Source organism: Eretmochelys imbricata, chromosome 6 (genome assembly GCF_965152235.1).
Source record: "Eretmochelys imbricata isolate rEreImb1 chromosome 6, rEreImb1.hap1, whole genome shotgun sequence".
Classification (NCBI taxonomy): domain Eukaryota; kingdom Metazoa; phylum Chordata; order Testudines; family Cheloniidae; genus Eretmochelys; species Eretmochelys imbricata.
Genome location: NC_135577.1, coordinates 115,626,515 through 115,645,152, shown reverse-complemented (window position 1 = coordinate 115,645,152; position 18,638 = coordinate 115,626,515). Strand labels below are relative to the sequence as shown.

General features: G+C 46.7%; 1 protein-coding gene across 1 annotated transcript in view; it reads right to left on the bottom strand.

Moving 5' to 3' along the window:
- The window catches only part of CEP170B (centrosomal protein 170B), a 97,294-nt gene extending 82,945 nt beyond the window's left edge, over nt 1-14,349 (bottom strand). Inside the window, exon 1 of the mRNA XM_077820556.1 lies at nt 14,245-14,349. Coding sequence (XP_077676682.1) covers nt 14,245-14,349 — 105 coding nt within the window. The remainder of the gene's footprint in view (nt 1-14,244) is intronic.
- Nucleotides 14,350-18,638: the final 4,289 nt, after the last annotated feature.

Below are 18,638 nucleotides of genomic sequence, written 5' to 3'. Positions count from 1 at the left end.
GCAGCAAACATTCATTCTAAGTCAAATACTTTCCATGCCGAGTAGGTTACGCTTCTGTCAGTAACAATTGTTACTAGTACTCTGGGAAATGCTCAGAGCTAGCCACAGTGCAAAACAGTGACTGTCCCAGTAAGGAAATTTAAACCTCCTGGTGCCAGCCTTTTAAAAGGGACCACTGGATCAATTTAAAAACCGCATACTCTGATTTGAAATTTGTTCACTTATTATTGCTACAAGTAACACCCAAAATTCACAACACCAAGAGAGATTACCCAGATGGATTTCTTTTCCTTCGTTTGTCTACTTTGTGCATTTGACAGCACTTTGTGTACAGTCCATCTCACTATTTCTCCAGCACAATCAGTTAAGCCCTGCAACAGATCTGTTACAATGGATATATGTCAAAGTAGGGCATGCCTTGTCTTCAATGGGACTCTGCATGAGTGTAGGGGTATGTGCTAGAGTAGCCCACTGGTGGGTGTGTGTTATGCATCTCCACTTTGTGCCCAATCCACAGGGGATATGAGTTTATTACAGTTCCAGGAATAGAGCCAGGCCTCAAAATGGCAGAGGTTGATGCTTTTAGTCCCATCACAACCAAGATGGTGGACACGAATAGATTCCAGTGCAGGACTGGGGCCCTGGTATAGCAACCGGGAGCAGAAAAATGTTTAAAAACACACACACAACCCAGGAAAATATAAATGCAAACTCTCAGCAGTTGGCCAGGGGATTCAGAGGTGGGTGCAGTGCTGGAGACTGCTTAATCCATTACTTTGAAATAGACTAGATTTGCAGCTGACCAGCATTTTTATGGGTTTATATCTGTGGCGCTCTCGCCACTTGTCAAGAGCTCTAAGGGAAGACTCTAGACAGGGGAAGGAAACAAACCCACAATTCAGCAGGTCAGGATCTAGAATCTTTCAGGAGTATAAGTCTTAACCAGAACATACACTGAATTTTCTCACCCAGTTTGAAATAACATGTCTATAACTCATCGTTAATCCTCTCTCGACCCAGCTACTGCAGCTTCCTCCTCTCTGGCTTCCCCGACTCGTTGTGCCATTCTGCAATCTGTCCAGAAGGCTGCCACAAAAAAGTCTGGCTTGTACGTTTACTAGGAGCAATGAAAGGCTAATGTCCCTTCCCCCAAACACACATACAAACCAAATAGTCCAGTCACATCCAGCCCTCTTCTGGTCCCCTTTGCTCACTGCCTTGTGTCCTTCAATTCCAGCCCATGCTACATTCTTCAAGGCTCTGCCCAGCTTAGCACCTACGTAACACTCTGCTCTTCCTTTTGCTTAAGCCCTCACGACCTTTCGTCTGCTCAAGCTGCCTGAGTATCTGCCCACTTCACGTCACACTATTCATCCCTGTTCCTCCCTCCCCATTGCTTGCTGCACGAGAACCATCTCCGGCCTTTTCCCGCAGGGTCTATCATGCCTCCAGCCCCCTCAAGACCTGCTTCTTGGGTGAGTTGGATAAGTCTTAACCCACCCCTCCATTAAGTATTAGCAAAACAGACACGTGAAAACACAGAACCAAAATAGCAGGGCTATACTCAGATGTCATGAAACTAGGAGGACTTGTGCTAACCCCACAGCTCATTCACTTGCTTGCTGTTACGGCACAGTCCCCATTTATATGTGGTCTGTAAGGCTGTAGGCGCCTCAGAGCAGGGACCTTTGTCTTCAGACTAGGGCTGCCAAGTGATTAAAAAAATTAATCACAATTAAATCGCACGATTAAAAAATTAATCTCGATTAATCGCGCTGTTAATAGCATACCATTTAGTTAAATATTTGTGGATATTTTCTACATTTTTAAATATATTGATTTCAATTACAACATGAAATACAAAGTGTACATTGCTCACTTTATATTTATTTTTGATTACAAATATTTCCACTGTAAAAAACAAAAGAAATAGTATTTTTCAATTCACCTAATACAAGTACTGTAGTGCAATCGCTTTACCATGAAAGTTGAACTTACAAATGTAGAATTATGTACAAAAAAATAACTGCATTCAAAAATAAAACAAGGTAAAACTTTAGAGCTTACAAATCTACCCATTCCTACTTCAGGCAATCGCGCAGAAAAAAAAGTTTGGTTAAAATCTGCAGACGATAAAGCTTCCCACTTCTTGTTTACGTCATCTGAAAGTGAGAACAGGCACTCACATGGCACTGGTATAGCCGGCGTCACAAGATATTTACATGCCAGATGCACTAAATATTCATGTGTCCCTTCATGCTTCAACCCCCATTCCAGAGGACGTGTCTATGCTGATGACAGGTTCTGTTCAATAACGATCCAAAGCAGAGCAGACCGACACATGTTCATTTTCATCATCTGAGTCAGATGCCACCAGCAGAAGGTTGATTTTCTTCTTTAACGGTTCGGGTTCTGTAGCTTCCACATCTGAGTGTTGCTCTTTTAGGACTTCTAAAAGCATGCTCCGCACCTCGTCCCTCTCAGATTTTGGCCAGCACTTCAGATTCTTAAACCTTGGGTCAAGTGCAGTAGCTATTTTTAGAAATCTCACATGGGTACCTTCTTTGCATTTTGTCAAATCTGCAGTGAAAGTGTTCTTAAAACGGACATATGCAGGGTCATCATCTGAGACTGCCATAACATGAAATATCAGACAGAATGGGGGTAAAACAGAGCAGAAGACATACAATTCTCCCCCAAGGAGTACAGTCACAAATGTAATTAACCGTTATTTTTTTAACGAGCATCATCAGCATGGAAGCATGTCCTCTGGAACGGTGACTGAAGCATGAAGGGGCATACGAATGTTTAGCATATCTGGCATGTAAATACCTTGTGTAAGGGGACTGTTGCCCCCTTACTAAGTCAGTGGGAGTGTTTTGGTTGGCTAGCTCCCAGTACTAAAAGGGGAAAGGTCTATGGGAAATCAGGACCCTGAGACTGACAGTCCCCAGGAACAATGGGGAGAGGCCAATGCTCCAGGTCAGCCTGAATGACAGGGCGGGCAGGCTAATCAGGGAGTCAGGAGACCAGGGAGGTCCCATCCTCCATGTGAGCTGGATTTGCCTGGGTCAAAGCAGGGGCCCAAGCTAAGCTGGGGAGCAGAGCTGTGCCAGATCCAGAGGGACCAGACCCTGTCCTGGGAGCAAAGCTGCAGCCCCAAAGCCAGAGGCACAGCCCAGAGAGAGCAGACTTGCCCTGGGAGGAGAGCTGCAGCAACCAGAGCCAGAGAGGCCAGAAAAACAGGAAGCAGGTCAGTGCTAGGAGCAGAATCACAGAAGCAGCCTGCAGAGCAAATCTGTCCTGGGAGCAGAGCTGTAGCAACCAGAGCCAGAGGGACCAAAGAAGCAGCCCAGGGAGCTGGAGGCAGAGCAGCAGCAGCAGTGCAGAGACAGAGTGGTGGAGCTGGGGCTGGACCAGTCCGGAGCTGGGTGCGGTGAGCAGCTGGGGAGAGCGAGGGGGACCCTGGGCAGCGGGCCCACCACAGGGAGACGCCTCAGCCAAGAGGCTCTGCAGGCCAGGCTTGGATCGTAACCCTGACAGGGCGGGGGCGACACTGGGAAGAAGGATCCTACCACTTAGAGTCTGAGAGCGTGTGGCCCCACCAGAGCAAGTGTCCAACCCACAGCATCCCTACAGCACAGCCAGGGCCTGAGAAGAAGGCCTGGGACTTACAAGGAACAGACTGTGAACGGCCCGGACATTCCAGAGACACCGTTTGTGACGTTCCCTGCCACAGAGCAGGCTGATGTGTTTCCTTTAACCTTTCCCATTTTTCCTTATTCTTTTTAAATGTAATTGTTGATTAAATAACTTGTATTTGCTTTAACTGGTATGTAATGGTCAGTGGGTCAGAGAAGTGCCCAGTGCAGAGAGAGTACCCCAGAGTGGAGATACCCTAGACCCTGTCCTAGGTGACCGCAGCAGGGTTGGGGGTCGAGCCCCCCAGGAATCCTGGGCCCAACCTTGTTGGGGTTACGAGGACTCTGCCAGACAGGAGAGTGGAAGGGGAATCCTCAAGGGCAGGGAGGCCACTGCGTAAAGGAAGTGGGAGTGAAGACTCAGATCCTTTCGCTAGCCCCTTCACCGGGGTAGTGCAGAAGCCAGGAAAGTTCCCCACAAGAGCGGGACTATTCCCCCGCTTACACTTGCAACACTGGCTACAAAAGTGCCATGCGAACACCTGTTCTCACTTTCAGGTGACATTGTAAATAAGCAGCACGCAGCAGTATCTCCTGTAAATGTAAACAAATTTGTTTGTCTTAGCGACTGGTTGAACAAGAAGCAGGACTAGGTGGACTTGTAGGCTCTAAAATTTTACATTGTTTTGTTGTTGAGTGAAGTTATGTAACAAAAAAAATCTACATTTGTAAGAGATTGCACTACAGTACTTGTATGAGGTGAATTGAAAAATACTATTTCTTTGATCATATTCACATATTTAAGTGCAAATATTTGTAATAAAAATAATAATATAAAGTGAGCACTGTATACTTTGTATTCGTGTTGTAATTGAAATCAATATATTTGAAAATGTAGAAAAATATTTAATAAATTTCAGTTGGTATTCGGTTGTTTAACAGTGCAATTAATCGCGATAAATTTTTTTGAGTTAACTGTGATTCATCGATAGGCCTACTTCAGACAAGTCTGTGAGGCGCCTAGCCCACTTAATGAACAAATAAATAGTTTAGGGTAATCTGAGACCTGAGGTGAGATCTGTCCTTCCAGCACTGATGCTAAAGTCAGCCCTAGGACAGAGGGGAGGCAGCTTCTGCCTCCTGTAATGAAGGGCTGGTTCAGACCCTGTGGTCCCTGCAATGGTACAGTAAGGCTGGAGCACAGGATTGCCCTGACCTCTCCTGCTTCCACCCCAGACAACGCCGGCACCAATGCCTCCACAAGAGGGGCGGAGGGGCATTAGAACCAGTGGCGCTGGCTCTGCAGAACTCAGAGAGTCTCCAGAGCCCGGGTATTCCGGAAGGGTGCTGCAGCGCAAGATGAATTCACCCAAAGAGCAGTGGCGAGAGTGAAAATGTAGCCAAGTAGATTAAGAAGTTCATGTCAATTTCCTCGAAGCCATAGCTCTGTATGTTTAGTATACGCTATACATATGAGACCAAAAAAACAAGAACGCTATTAAAGTTGCAAATTCAAACACTCAGAAGTTAGGAAACATCAGAAGTAATGTTGCCTATGCAATCTTAATTCAGACACATTGGACCTATGCGTTATGAGACCGTATTTAATTACATAACCACGTCGGGATCTGGTGGGAAAAATGCTCTCTCATTCAGTGCACTGGGTAGACAGTGCTCACTTAATGAGCAGCTGTTCAATATTTTGTTTTCTTTTCATTATTCTATATGCAGTTCCTTATTTACTGCACATTGTTCAACCCCTGCTCTGAAGACAAAGTTATTAATTTCTTCATAGGCTTTTCTGTGGTGCTCATCCCTACAGAATCATAGAAATATAGGACAAGAAGGGACCTCAAGAGGTTATCAAGCCCAGTCCCCTGCACTCAGGCAGGACCAAGTAAATTTGGACCATCCCTGACAGGCGTCTGACTAACCTGTTCTTAAAAACCTCTAATGACGGGGATTCCATAACCTCCCTTGGTAACCTATTTCAGAGCCAATGGCCTAGCAAGGCCCCAGAAGGCCCCTGTGCAAGAATAAATTAGAGGCCCCCTTCCCAATTCTGAAATCCACCCCAATACAGCCCCCCACCCATCCACTTGCTCCTGCGTAGCTCCCCATAGCCCCAGTCCAGCTCTCCCGTCCCACAGCTCCTGCCTAGGTTCCCTCCATCTCCCTCACAGCCTCCCTACAGACCCCCAGCTCTCCCAACCCCAATCCAATCACCCCTCCAGGCCCTTTTAGTTCCCCTTTCTACCCCTCCAACTTTCCTGATCCCCCTCCCAGCCCCATTTCAGGCCCCCACAAGCCCTCCCTCAGCTTCCCCACTCAGTCCCCTCCAGCTCGGCTCCAACCCCAGTCTGCCACACCCTGCAGCTCCCCAGCTGTGATCCAGACCCACCAAGTTGCACTCCAACCCTCTTCCCCCATCCTAAATAGCTGTAATCTAGCACCCCAGCTCCACCCAGTTCTGCTCCATCTCCCTATCTCCTGTCTCCCCAGCTCTGATCTAGCCCGCCAGTTCCCATCTTCCAATCCTACAGTCCCCCTCCCCCAACCCTTCCTAGTCCCCACCCATACAAAGTGTCTTTTACCTTGCGTGCTCTCTCTAGGAGGGGGCCACATCTCCCATCTTCAGGCAACCCTTGTCCCTGCACATCCCCAAGCACTTTGACCCCCACCCCCATGCATTCTGCACGTGTCCTTGTCAGTTGCTCATGCCCAGGGTTACCCCAGCCAGAGGGACCTCCCATTCCAGCCTCGCCCAGTGCCCTGTGGGGCCAGTGAGCCTCACTCTTCCATGGTGGTCCAGTTCAGCTTCAGTGATGATTGAACCCATAACCTCATGGGCCCTGGTACAACTGTACCACTTGCACCACTGTAGCTATGCCACTGTCCAGTGCTTAATTATCCCTATAGTTAGAAAGATTTTCCTAATATCTTAGGCCTGGTCTAACTCGGTCAGTGTCTACACTACAATGTTGCTCCCATCGATGTAAGCTGCCCACTACACCGACCTAATAACTCCACCTCTGCGAGAGGCATGGCACATAGGTCGATGTAGTGGCTGTGTAGACACTGCATTATTTACATCGCCTGTTGGCGGTCAGCCCCGCATGCAGCTGACAGCCAGAGCGCCCCCCGACCATGGGCCAACAACCATAGCCCCATAGTCCTGTGGGGGTGGGCTCCAGCTGTCAGTGTCCAACAATGCCCCATACAGTTAAGTCGATGGAAGCACTCCTAGTGAGGACATGCACCAGCAACAGAGGGGACATAATGTGGACATGTACATTGACATAACTTTGGTCAACTTAATTTTGTAGTGTAGACAGGGGCTAAACCTAAACCTCCCTTGCTACAGATAAAACCATTTACTTCTTGTGCTACCTTCAGTGGACATGGAGAACAATTGATCGTAGTCCTCTTCATAACAGCCCTTAACATATCTGAAGACTTATCTGGTTCCCACCCACCCCCCTGCAGTTTTCTTTTCTCAAGACTAAACATGCCCAGTTATTTTTAACTCTTTCTCATAGGTCAGGTTTTCTAAACATTTTATAATATTGTGTTGCTCTCCTCTGGTCGCTCTCCAATTCCTCACTTTTTTCCTAAAATGTGGCACCCAAAACTGGACACAGTACTCCAGCTGAGTAGAGTGGGACAATTACCTCCCGTATCTTGCATACGACACTTTTGTTAATACATCCCACAATATTAGCCTTTTTTTGCAACTGCAGCACATTGTTGGCTCATATTCAATTTGTGGTCCACTATAACCCCAGATCCTTTTCTGCAGTACTCTGCCTACCAGTTATTCCCCATTTTGTAGCCATGCATTTGATTTTTAATTCCTAAGTGAAGTACTTTGCACTTGTCTTTATTGAATTTCATCTTGTTGATTTCAGCCTAATTTTCCAATTTGTCAAGGTCACTTTAAATTCTAACCCATCCCCCAAAGTGCTTGCAACCTCTCCCAGCTTGGTGACATCAGCAAATTTTAGAAGCATACTATCCACTCCATTATCAAAGTCATTAATGAAAATACTGAATAGCACATGGTCTGGAACGGATCCCTACAGGACCTCATTAGATACTTCCCCTCAACTTGACAGCGAACCATTGACAACTACTCGTTGATAGTCTTTCAAACAGTTGTAAACCCATCTCATAGTAATTTAATCTAGAACACACTTCCCTAGTTTGCTTATGAGAATGTCATGTGGGACTGTGTCAAAAGCCTTCCTAAAATCAACATCCACTGCTTCCCCCCTATCCACTAGGCCAGTAACCCTTTCAAAGAAGGAAATTAAGTTGGTTTGGCATGATTTGTTCTTGACAAATCCATACTGGCTATTACTCTTTACCCTACTATTTTCTAGGTGCTTACGAATTGAATGCCTAATAATTTGTTTCAGTATCTTTCAAGGTATTGACGTTAGGCTGACTGCCTCGTCTATAATTCCCCAGGTCCTCTTTGTTTCCTCCCTAAAGGCAGGTAATATGTTTGCCCTTCTCCATTCCTCTGGGACCTCACCCACCCTCCATGAGTTCTCAAAGATAACTGCTAAGGGTTCTGAGATTGCTTCAGCTAGTTCCTTAAGTAGAGCCTTGCATGGATACAACATTTGTATCCGCATCTGATCCATGAGCCGCACAAATGGTCCACGGATATAAAGCAGATCTCCACAGATTTGCAGGGCTCTCAATATAAAATCTGTATCAGCATCTGATCTGCAATCTGCAAAAATGGTCTGCGAATATCCACGGATTTGCAGGGGTCTATCCTCAAGTACCCTAGGATAATTTCATCAGGCCCTGCTGACTTGAATCCTTCTAACTTACCTAAATAATCTTTAACCTGTTCTTCCCTATTCTGGCTTGTGTTCCTTCCCCCTGGTTAATATTAATTGTGTTAAGCATCTGGTCACAATTAATCTTTTTAGTGAAGACTAAAGCAAAATAGGCATTAAACAACTCAGCCTTATTGATGTCATCCGTTATTAGCTCTCCTTCCCCATTATGTAGAGGGCCTAAACTTTCCTTCATCTTGCTCCTAATATATTTATAGGACCCCTTCTTACTGCATTTTATGCCCCTTGCTAGGTGTAATGCATGGTGTTAGAAGTTCTGAATTTGTGTCTACATGCAAAACATGAGTACAAAAGAACAACACAAGCAAGTTGTCCATATTTCCACTTTTTGATTTTCAGGTCATTGAAGAGCTCATGATGGAGCCATAATGGCCTCTTACTATTCTTCCTATCTTTTCTTCATATGGGGATAGTTTGCTGTTGTGCCTTTAAAAACTGCCAGCTCTCCTGAACTCCTTTATCCCTTAGATTTTCTTCCCATGAAGAGTTCTGTGAGTTAGTAGCTAAGTGTTTCATAAACATTAATGAATTTATCTTCCCAACACCCATGCAAGGGTAGTATCCCCATTTTACAGATGAGGAGCTGAGGCACAAAATGATTTAGGTCAAAAGTTTCCACTAATTTTGGGTGCCCAGTTTTAGATACCTCGGACCTGATTTATCAGAGTATTTACCATCCCACACCCAGTCCCTGTTTCCTTCCCCAACCAGCCTCAGTTCCCATTCACAGCCCCTCATGCGATTTGACTCTTCCCTAACCCTCCCCACACACCCCGGTGCCCACTCCTAATGTACCCCTCTTTGGGCTCCTCATCCAATCTCAATCTACCACCCACACCCTCCCAGGTTCTGGCCCAGTCTCCCCCCCTCCTGGCTCCTTTTCCCAGTCTCTTTGCCTGGCCAGTTCCAGTTCTCCCCTGCATCCCAGGGCCTTATCAGGGCCTCTCTTCCCCCTCCCTGCATCACATTGGTTCTTAATCCCCGACCCCTTGGTGCCCAACCAATTCCAGCTTCCTCTTCCCTGCTCACTGCTCAGAGTGCCAGTCTTGTTTTTTTAGTGGTTAGTTTTCAGTAAGAATTTTCAGTTTATGAAAACATAATTCTCTTCATTTTTGTTCAAACCCCAAATACAAAAAAGATTAAAAAGAAGGTCAGAGTTGATTAAAAATGCCAATTATATTTTTCAGGAAAGTTTGAAAAAAGTTGTTATTGTTTTCCCCCTAAGTTCCCCGGGGGAAAAAAATGGTTTTGACCAAAACATCTTAATGGGAAATATTTTTTTAAAATTGATTTTTTTCCCCCAAAAGGTCATGCAAAATTGGCATTCTTTACTATGTTATTAAGAGGTGGATCTTGAAATCTTTACTCCTGTTGAATAATACCTTACTCCTTGGATAATCTCATTGGAATCAAGAGGACTGCTTGAAGAGCAAAGTACAACTCAACCTGAGAATAACAGAACTGAGCCCCTAACTATTTATACTAATCCAGGCTGCACTTCAAAATACAAGTTATACCCAGTTTTTCCCTTTTACCAATGTTCAGAACCAAAACATGCCTAAAAAGTGGAAATACTTGCACTAAAAAGCCTGATAACACGGCAGAAGTATTCTAAATATTTCTAATCCTCTAAGTAGGTGTAGAAGAGTTCCAGAAAGATTAAGTTCCTGCCTAGCAAACCAATTTAGTTACAAGCTTTAAGGCTACAATCTTCTTCAACAGTAGATCCAGTCCTTTGGATGAAATAAGCAAACCCGGGTCAAAAAAAAGCATACAGCATCCTTTTATACTTTTGTAATGACACAGTAAAGCATTTTAATTGTTTAGGAATCTATCGTTACCTGGAAGCAGCTCAACTCAAGAAATTTAAAAATAAGAATCTATTCCCTCCTCACCCCACAAAATAATTCCTAGAGCAGCAGAACAACAGATAGTGTGCTCTCTGGGGCAGCGACTGTCTTTTGCATCACATGAGGCCCTGATCAGGCTCTTTGTTATTACCACAGTACAACTACTAAATAATCATAATGGTAGAGACCTATTAGGTTTTACATTCCATTCCCCTGACAATAACAGTCTGTTGTATGTGTACTAGGAATAATTTATTGCTAATGGCTCAATCCCCGAAAACACACTTACAAACAAAATAACTTTTCAATAAGCACGCTGACCCAGAAGTTACAAACAAATGTACTGGTTCCAGTAAACTAGTAGTACGGTCCCCATACAAGAGCTTTGCCAATACACCTCTATGCAATGCAGCGTGCAACGTTCCCACTTCTTATGCCCCTCCAAAGACAAACTGTCATGCCAGTCTGCACAGTGGTTTTGTGATAAAGTTGTTGTAGCAAGAGGTCTATTTTTAGACCCCCAACCTCCATCTGCTCACATGCAACTTTGCAAACACATATGTGACGTGAAAATTCTATAATCTGCCTCAGATTACTGTAAACTCATTTCATCTGGAACCTAAAATAGCTCTGAAGAACATCTCTAGAAGTGAATAGCTAGTACAATAACCCACTATGCTGCTCAAAATGAGAAGTTAAGTATCATCTGAAGCAGTGGTGCCCAACCTTATTATACAGGAGGGCCACACAAACCTAAGCACAGCCTTGTGTGGACCAAACACATTCTCTGCCTGGGGCTGACAGCCCGAGCCCTGCCACCTCATGAAATGCTCTGGTGGGCTATGTATGTATCCTGCGGGCCATAGGTTGGGCACCCCTGAGCAAGAGTAAGACTTATTACTGAAGACAGCAAAGAAATGCACTCAGAAAGGGTCACGTTTGATGTGTCACATGAACATCAACCAACTGGCCTTAAGAAGCAATCCACAGCTTTCAGTCTGGGTGAGCAGTTAAACCCGCCTCCCTTCACTCTCTCACCCAGACTCCCAACCACAATCACATCCTCCTCACAACTTCTATTGGCGCATACTTCATTTCCCCCGACCTGTGACCCACCAAAAAGAACCAGATTGGAATCTAAAAGGATCCCTGCTGCTAGGCTTTGCTGCTGATGGCATGAGTCTGTTAGTCCAGGAGCAGCACGGCGCTGAATCAGCGCTCAGCCTCACAGAGCAGCTCCTCAGATGGAAATACTGCACCAGAGGAATGGGGAGGGTCCAGTCTGCTAGCTTTGCAATGGGCTAACACTGAAAGAAACAGCGACCAAGATTTTTAAGAGTGACTATTGATTTGGGGTCTCCATTTTTGAGTGCCCAACTAGAGCCATCTGATTTTCAGAAAGTGCCAAGCACCCACCCTATGAAATCAGGTTCCTTTAAAAGGCCTCAAGTTGGTCACTTAAAGACTCAAGCCCTTTGGAACAATCAGGTTGTTTGAACAGTCAGATACAGCCCTACAGAAAATATTAGGACATTTTTTACCTCTGCACGTCTTACTTCCCACTTCCAAACATAGAAATATAAGAAGACAATCCAAGAAAGCATGATCAAGGGAATCCCCAATAAATGAAACAATACAATGCTGGAGTGGCAAACTCTGGAAAATCCAGTCTGGCCGTTTCATTCATTGCAAACCAATGCCCCCAAAACATCAAGTATTCCTTTTGAGTAGAGGTTTCTCAAACGTTGTTATAGCTAGACCACATCTTAATAGATGGATTGCTTGTTAACCCCTCCCCTCTGATTGGAAACCCAATCTCTCCCCTCCTATCCGTAATCACACAAAGTCCCTGCAGCAGCTACAAAAATTGTGTGCACTGGAAAACAATATTAGAAAAGCATTTATGACATGTCTCTATACTATTTAGCAGGTGGAAACCGGGAAGAGAGCCCCACTGCACAACAGCCAGCTTTCTGCCAATCACCACTAAATGCTGCAACCAGTGATCTGCGGCTGAGTGTACAGGAAACTCTGCTTTAGACAGCACAAGACAAAGCTCTTTCCCCTCTTTGCAGCCCAGTTCATTTGTAACTAAAAAACAACCACCCCACAATGAAGATCTCTCTGCATCTAAATATTAATGTTTCTGCGAGGCCAAATCCAAGAATTTTGGTCCTGAATTTCCACGAAATCCTAAGGCGAAGGGCTCCTGGTTAATGTTCTTCTCCAGTTTGTACATCTGTATGTTCAACAATATGTAGCATTGTTTAGCTGAAACATCTGACCATCAAGGCCAAGACTGAAAACAAACTGGATTATTCCACAGGGGGGTGGGAGAAAATCATCTTTATGTACAAGTAACACAGTAACTTTTTGGGACAGAAGGATGCCATCTAGTTCACAACACCACATCAGCTAAAGTTTCTGCACTGAACATTAGAGTTTCCTTTAAGTCCCTGGCTTCGATGTTTACTCTGAAAGCACTAACAATGTAATTAAATGTTAAGTTAGCAAAAACCAAAATCACAAGCATCAATGGATGGTATATGCAGTAAAACCTACAGGACAAAATAGCCTAACCACTCAGCATGACAGGACAGAATCGGGTTTCTTTTGTGTAGTGTCTGTATGAGCATCAGTATTGTTACTCCTAAGGGAATTCTGCAGCACTGCACAAGTGCAGAATTAATGTCCCCTGCAGATTTTACTCTTTCCCTGCAGAATAATTGATTCACATGCACCATGCGGGTCCATTTGGTTTGGCCACCGGGACCAGCCGGGGAAACGTAAATCACCGCACAGGTGGGCGCGGCGGAGCGTGTGTACAGGATTCTGTCCCTCTCTCTTACTATCGTGTTGCGCCTGGAGCCAGAGAGGGGCAGGACTGGGGAGGTCCCAGCCGGTGGCTCCTACCGTGTGCTGAGCTCCAGCTGTTAGTCAGGTGCTGAACTATCTGTACATGTTTCAGTGCTGGGCCAGATCAAGGCCTAAATTCACTCCTAAGGACGTCCCGCCCTTTAGGATATGTCTACACAGCAAAGAAAAACCTCTGGCTAGCTTGTGCCAGCCAACTCGGGCTCGCGGTGTGTGGGTTGCGGTGCTGATTCATTGCTGTGTAGACTGCTGGACTGGGGCTGGAGCCCAGGCTCTAGGACCCTTCAGGGTGGGAGGGTCCTAGACCTTTGGTTCTAGTCTGAGGCCGCAATTCTGCACAGCAAGGAAACAGCCCCACAGACCAGCCACAGGGTTTCCTTTGCTGTGTAGACATGCCCTTGAAGTCTTCTGTGCTTGACATACATGGAAATATTAGTATTGCCCTCTCTCTGTGGAGCCATATAAATGTGCTAATATGTGGAGTAAGGAATCTATTTGTCAAAACAAATTTTCTGACTCTTTTTTGTTGTCTGTATTGTTACAGACATACTTGTTGATGGGTATTTTGAAATAAATGATCAAACTAATTGAAAATGGCATAATTATACTGTGTTGACAAATAAAATATGCAGAATTTTAAAATATTGTGCACAGAACTTTTAAAATTTTGGCACAGAATTTTTAATTTTTTGGCTCAGAATTCCCTCAGGAGTAGCACCGTTAATCTGCTCTAGGCTGTTACCTTACAGCTAATGAAGCCCTGACTCTCAGACTAATCACTGGACCATCTGAGAAAGCTCACTGTCACTTTCACAAGTCCATTAAACCTCTGTGGATATGGTAAATTTAGCCTCAAATCAAGTTCTTATGAACTAGGGGATTTATTTAAAAGCAACATTTAGGTCTGCAACAGCATCTAGACCCCTAACTTCACAGTCAAGGCATCTACTACATCTTCAAGGGATATTTACCAGATCAGAAATTTTTTTATGAAAATATATTTACCTGGAGCATTAGTTCACAGTCATCTCTGCCAACAAATATCATCTCCCGAGGGAGCCGGTGGCGAATGCCAGTGCTGCTCACCAGGAACCACGAAGTCACACTCATTTTGGTGTTTGGCACTTAACCTTTAAACATCCTGAACAAATAAAACAACACATATCTAGTTTGTTATTACTTATTGGCCAGTAACAGAAGCAAGTTAATTGACAGCATTGAAATTAATCTAAATGAATTAAGCAAGTTTTGTGGGAGTTTATAAACAGATTAAAATACATGGTTACCGGAATCCAATGGCTACAAAGCAAACAGGTGGTATAGAAGCAGAAGTATTTATTCACACAATGCACAGTCAACCTGTGGAACTCTTTGCTAGAGGATGTTGTGAAGGCCAAGACTATAACAAGGTTCAAAAAAGAACTAGATAAATTGATGGAGGATAGGTCAGTCACTGGCTATTAGCCAGGATGGGCAGGAATGGTGTCCCTAGCCTCTGTTTGCCAGAAGCTGGGTATGGGCAACAGAGGATAGATCACTTGATGATTACTTGTTCTGTTCATTGCCTCTGGGCACCTGGCACTGGCCACTGTAAGAAGACAGGATACTGGTCTAGATCAGTGGTTCCCAAACTTGTTCTGCCACTTGTGCAGGGAAAGCCCCTGGTGGGCCGGGCCGGTTTGTTTACCTGCCGTGTCCGCAGGTTCTGCCAATCGCGGCTCCCAGTAGCTGCAGTTCATTGCTCCAGGCCAATGGGAGGTGTGGGAAGCGGCGTGGGCTGAGGGACATACTGGCCGCCGCTTCCAGCAGCTCCCATTGGCCTGGAGCAGCGAACCATGGCCACTGGGAGCCACGATCGGCCAAACCTGCGGACGTGGCAGGTAAACAAACAGGCCCGGCCCGCCAGGGGCTTTCCCTGCACAAGCGGCAGAACAAGTTTGGGAACTACTGCTCTAGATGGACCATTGGTCTGAATCAGTATGGCCGTTTTTGTTCTTAAGCAGGGAGGCTCTCTGGACCAGGCATTCTCTGGGCACTGGCAACCTGCTGCATCCTCCAGATTGGCAAGGAGCACAGTGCATGCTTCCTCCACCTCCATATTCAAACAGTCAAGCTGGTTCATAACAACTGGCCATACCAACTCGGGGAGTAAGGAGACATAATGTGCTCTCTTATTCTCCTTTGTGGGGTACCCGCATCGCAGGAGGAACACAAGACATGGAGAGGGGAAGAGCAAGTGGGTGGGGAATGGCCATGTAGGGCAGGGAGTGGACAGAGCCTTGCATCCCCCCATCTCAATGAGCAAGCCACAGGAGCTCAGCTGGTACATGGTGGGGGATGCAACCTGCTACTGTTCATATTAGTAGCTCTTTACTTCCCCACCCCACCCCGCAGCAAGTGGGAAGAAACAGGGAACAGACTGTGACTATCAGAGGTGTATCACAGTTTGCTCTCCAGTCTGCTCCAGGACAGTGCAGCTACATACTTCCCATTATACCAGGCTCACTGTTAAATCACAGTCTAACTCTAAGGTAGGAATGGTCAGAGATCAGCAATGCTAATGCATAAAGGAAGAGCATGACTTCTGCAGGCAACTGTTCCAGCAAACCTGTTCGCTGCTTTTACGCTCCCATTAGGTTTCTGATGTTCCTGGGCAAGAGTGGATAGCGAAGAAAATCATTTGTTTTGGGGGGAAGAGGAGCGTTTCTCTCTCTCTTCACCTTCCCACTCCCCCCCATCCCCGAAGAAAATAAGAATGCATCACTAATTAGACTCCCTTCTTTTTTCTATCCATTTGATTTCCCCCACATCTTCCTCTTCTCAAAGTTTTGTTTCTAGCTATAGGTGAGAGTGTGTGTGATGTCCATCTAACAAAACAGGATGGATCAACAATACTAATCAGCAAGAAGGGGAAAGAGACCATTTATCATAACACATGCCCATGATCTCTGCATTACAGAATCTTCCTTTTGAGGATCTCAAAGCAGATTTCAAACATGAAGTAAACTTCATGAGCCCTGAGGCAAGTATTACTATCCCCTTTTTACTGTGTGTAAACAAAGTCACATGACACTAAGTTCACATGAAAAGATACCCCTAGTTTTTGAGCAATTTGGGCTATGCACCTTTGGCTTTACATCCTCTTCTCAGGCAAGTGCCTAACTTGGCTTTTGGGCTGATATGGAACTATTAACTCCTGGGACATGGGCCCGCAACTGCGATAAGACTAACAAACACTATCCTGCATCAGAAAAAATGCCATCATCCACCAAAGGGACATTGAAATGAGTTCCAAGATAGTGCTTGCCTTGGGAGGCTCAGAGAGAGGTTCTGGATGTGGTCTGTCTAGGATTATTAACTCCTTGGGGCACGGATTCTGACTTCATCTGTATCCCATACAACACCAAGCAGTCAGTGGTTAGAACACGACTGAGTATCCCTAACACATACTACTGGACTTCCTTTATTTTCCTTTTTTAGCATCTGTGAGTGCCCCCGAGTTCCTCTGGTTCCTTCCATCCCTTCTTAGGTATTCCTTGTTGGGAACATAAAAGTACCTAGATGTGAACAATCACAGAAAGCCACCTGGCACCACTGCCCCAGGAGCCGACATAAGGGAAGGACTTCTCCTGCAGAAAGGATGCCACTGTAAATCCACTCCCCTGTCACCTCTAGCCTATTCAAAACAGCCTCATCGACTTGTGAGTGGGCACAATGCCATTCAAGCTGTAAGTGCAAGAAGCCGGGAGGCCTTGTATTCGTACCAAAAACTATTTGTGAAGGGCAGGGACCCAGACAGAAAGGTCTGCACTGTTATGCTGCGAATCCTACAGAAACGCTTGGGGATAAAGCCACTCAGCCCACCTCTTGACACTACATTTTGCTTCTAATGCCATGCAGTGTGTCCATGTCGGCATTTGTTGCTAGGAGGAAGGGAATAAACACTCCATAAAGCTGCTATTGGCCCACAATGCAGAAAGTCAGTGGAGGAATTGAAGCCGCAACCCTTAGCTAGATTCAGTGGAGAGAGGCTGTATCTTTAATCAGCTCTCACCCCTAGCAGCAGACACCACTGAAACTAATGCTTATTATGGACATCTCTAGGAGGAGAGGAGGGTTATTTATACAAGCCACAAAAAAAAAAAAAGGCAGAACAAAGCCACTTAATCCCATTGAATATACAAGTGTTTTTGTTTTTAAAGGAAGAGGGGTGGGGAGGTGGGATTTACCAAGCAGCACACTGGATGTTAACGTGATCAAATCCACCACAATGGAGGGGCAGAGATTGAGAACAAAACCCGCTAGGGGATGTTTAAGATGCTGATTGCATGTGTGGTGGGCCACTGATGCCAATAAACCGGCTAGCTTGCATATTCCTCCATGATCCGCCACCATTAGAAAGCTGCTGCCAGCCATCCACACCCAGGGAAAACACCAACCAAACAAGGTGCGACAACAAACCCTCCAGCCTGCGGGTCCAAGGATCGGGGGGATGGACCCCATTAGTCATGGGGGAGGCAGACCGGGGCTCTTTGTCTCGAGAGGACCGGGCTGAAGAAAGGGGAGGGGGAGGATCAGGGATAAGATGGTTTAAAGCACATTGTCTATTTCCCTGCCCAAAATCATCATGCGGGGGGGTGGAGGACGGAACAGAGCAGAGCCGGGGGAGGGGAGCTCTGCCCCCCACCCCCCCCAGCCCTAGACTGGAGAGCGTACGAACAGTTCCCCGGGCCCCCCTTCCCTGCCCCGGCCCCCCCAGCGATCAATCGCCGCCACCAGGACTTGGAAAGGGGCCCAGCCGCCTTCCCCCGAGGCCCCCAGCCCGGCAGATCTCTCTCGGTCCAGGCGCCCTGCGCCTCCGCCCCTGCCCTGCTCTCGACACTGTACCCCAGATCCCCCCCCCCCGCATTTCTCTACCCCGAGCCCCTGCGCCCCCTCCCCGGGGGCGGCCGGCTCCCCACCGCATCTCACAGCCCCGAGCCCCAGCTGCCCCCTTGGCAAGGCACCGAGCGGGCAGCGGCCCCGCTTCTCCCCACTCCGCCCGAGGAGCCCGCACGCAGGCCCGGGCCGGCTGGTGCATTGCAATCCAGCCAGGTGCTGCTGTGGCGGAGGCCGCAGGCCAGAGCCACCGAGGATCAGCTGTTTCCTGTCGGCTGCCGATCCATCCCCCTCGCTCCCCGGCCCGGCCTCCCGGTACCTGCTCCAGCCCGCCGCGGCCGCCTGCCCCTGCCGCTCCGCCAGGTGCGGGTGGCGGCAGGTACCGGCTCAGCGCCTGCCTCTAGCCGGCTCTGCCTGCCCGACTGGCCGCTCCTCTGGCTTTGCACATTGTCAGCTGCGGCCGGGCTCCTTCCCTCTCCTGCCAGGGGAAGGCAGCGCCGCCCGCACTCGCAGGGCAGGTT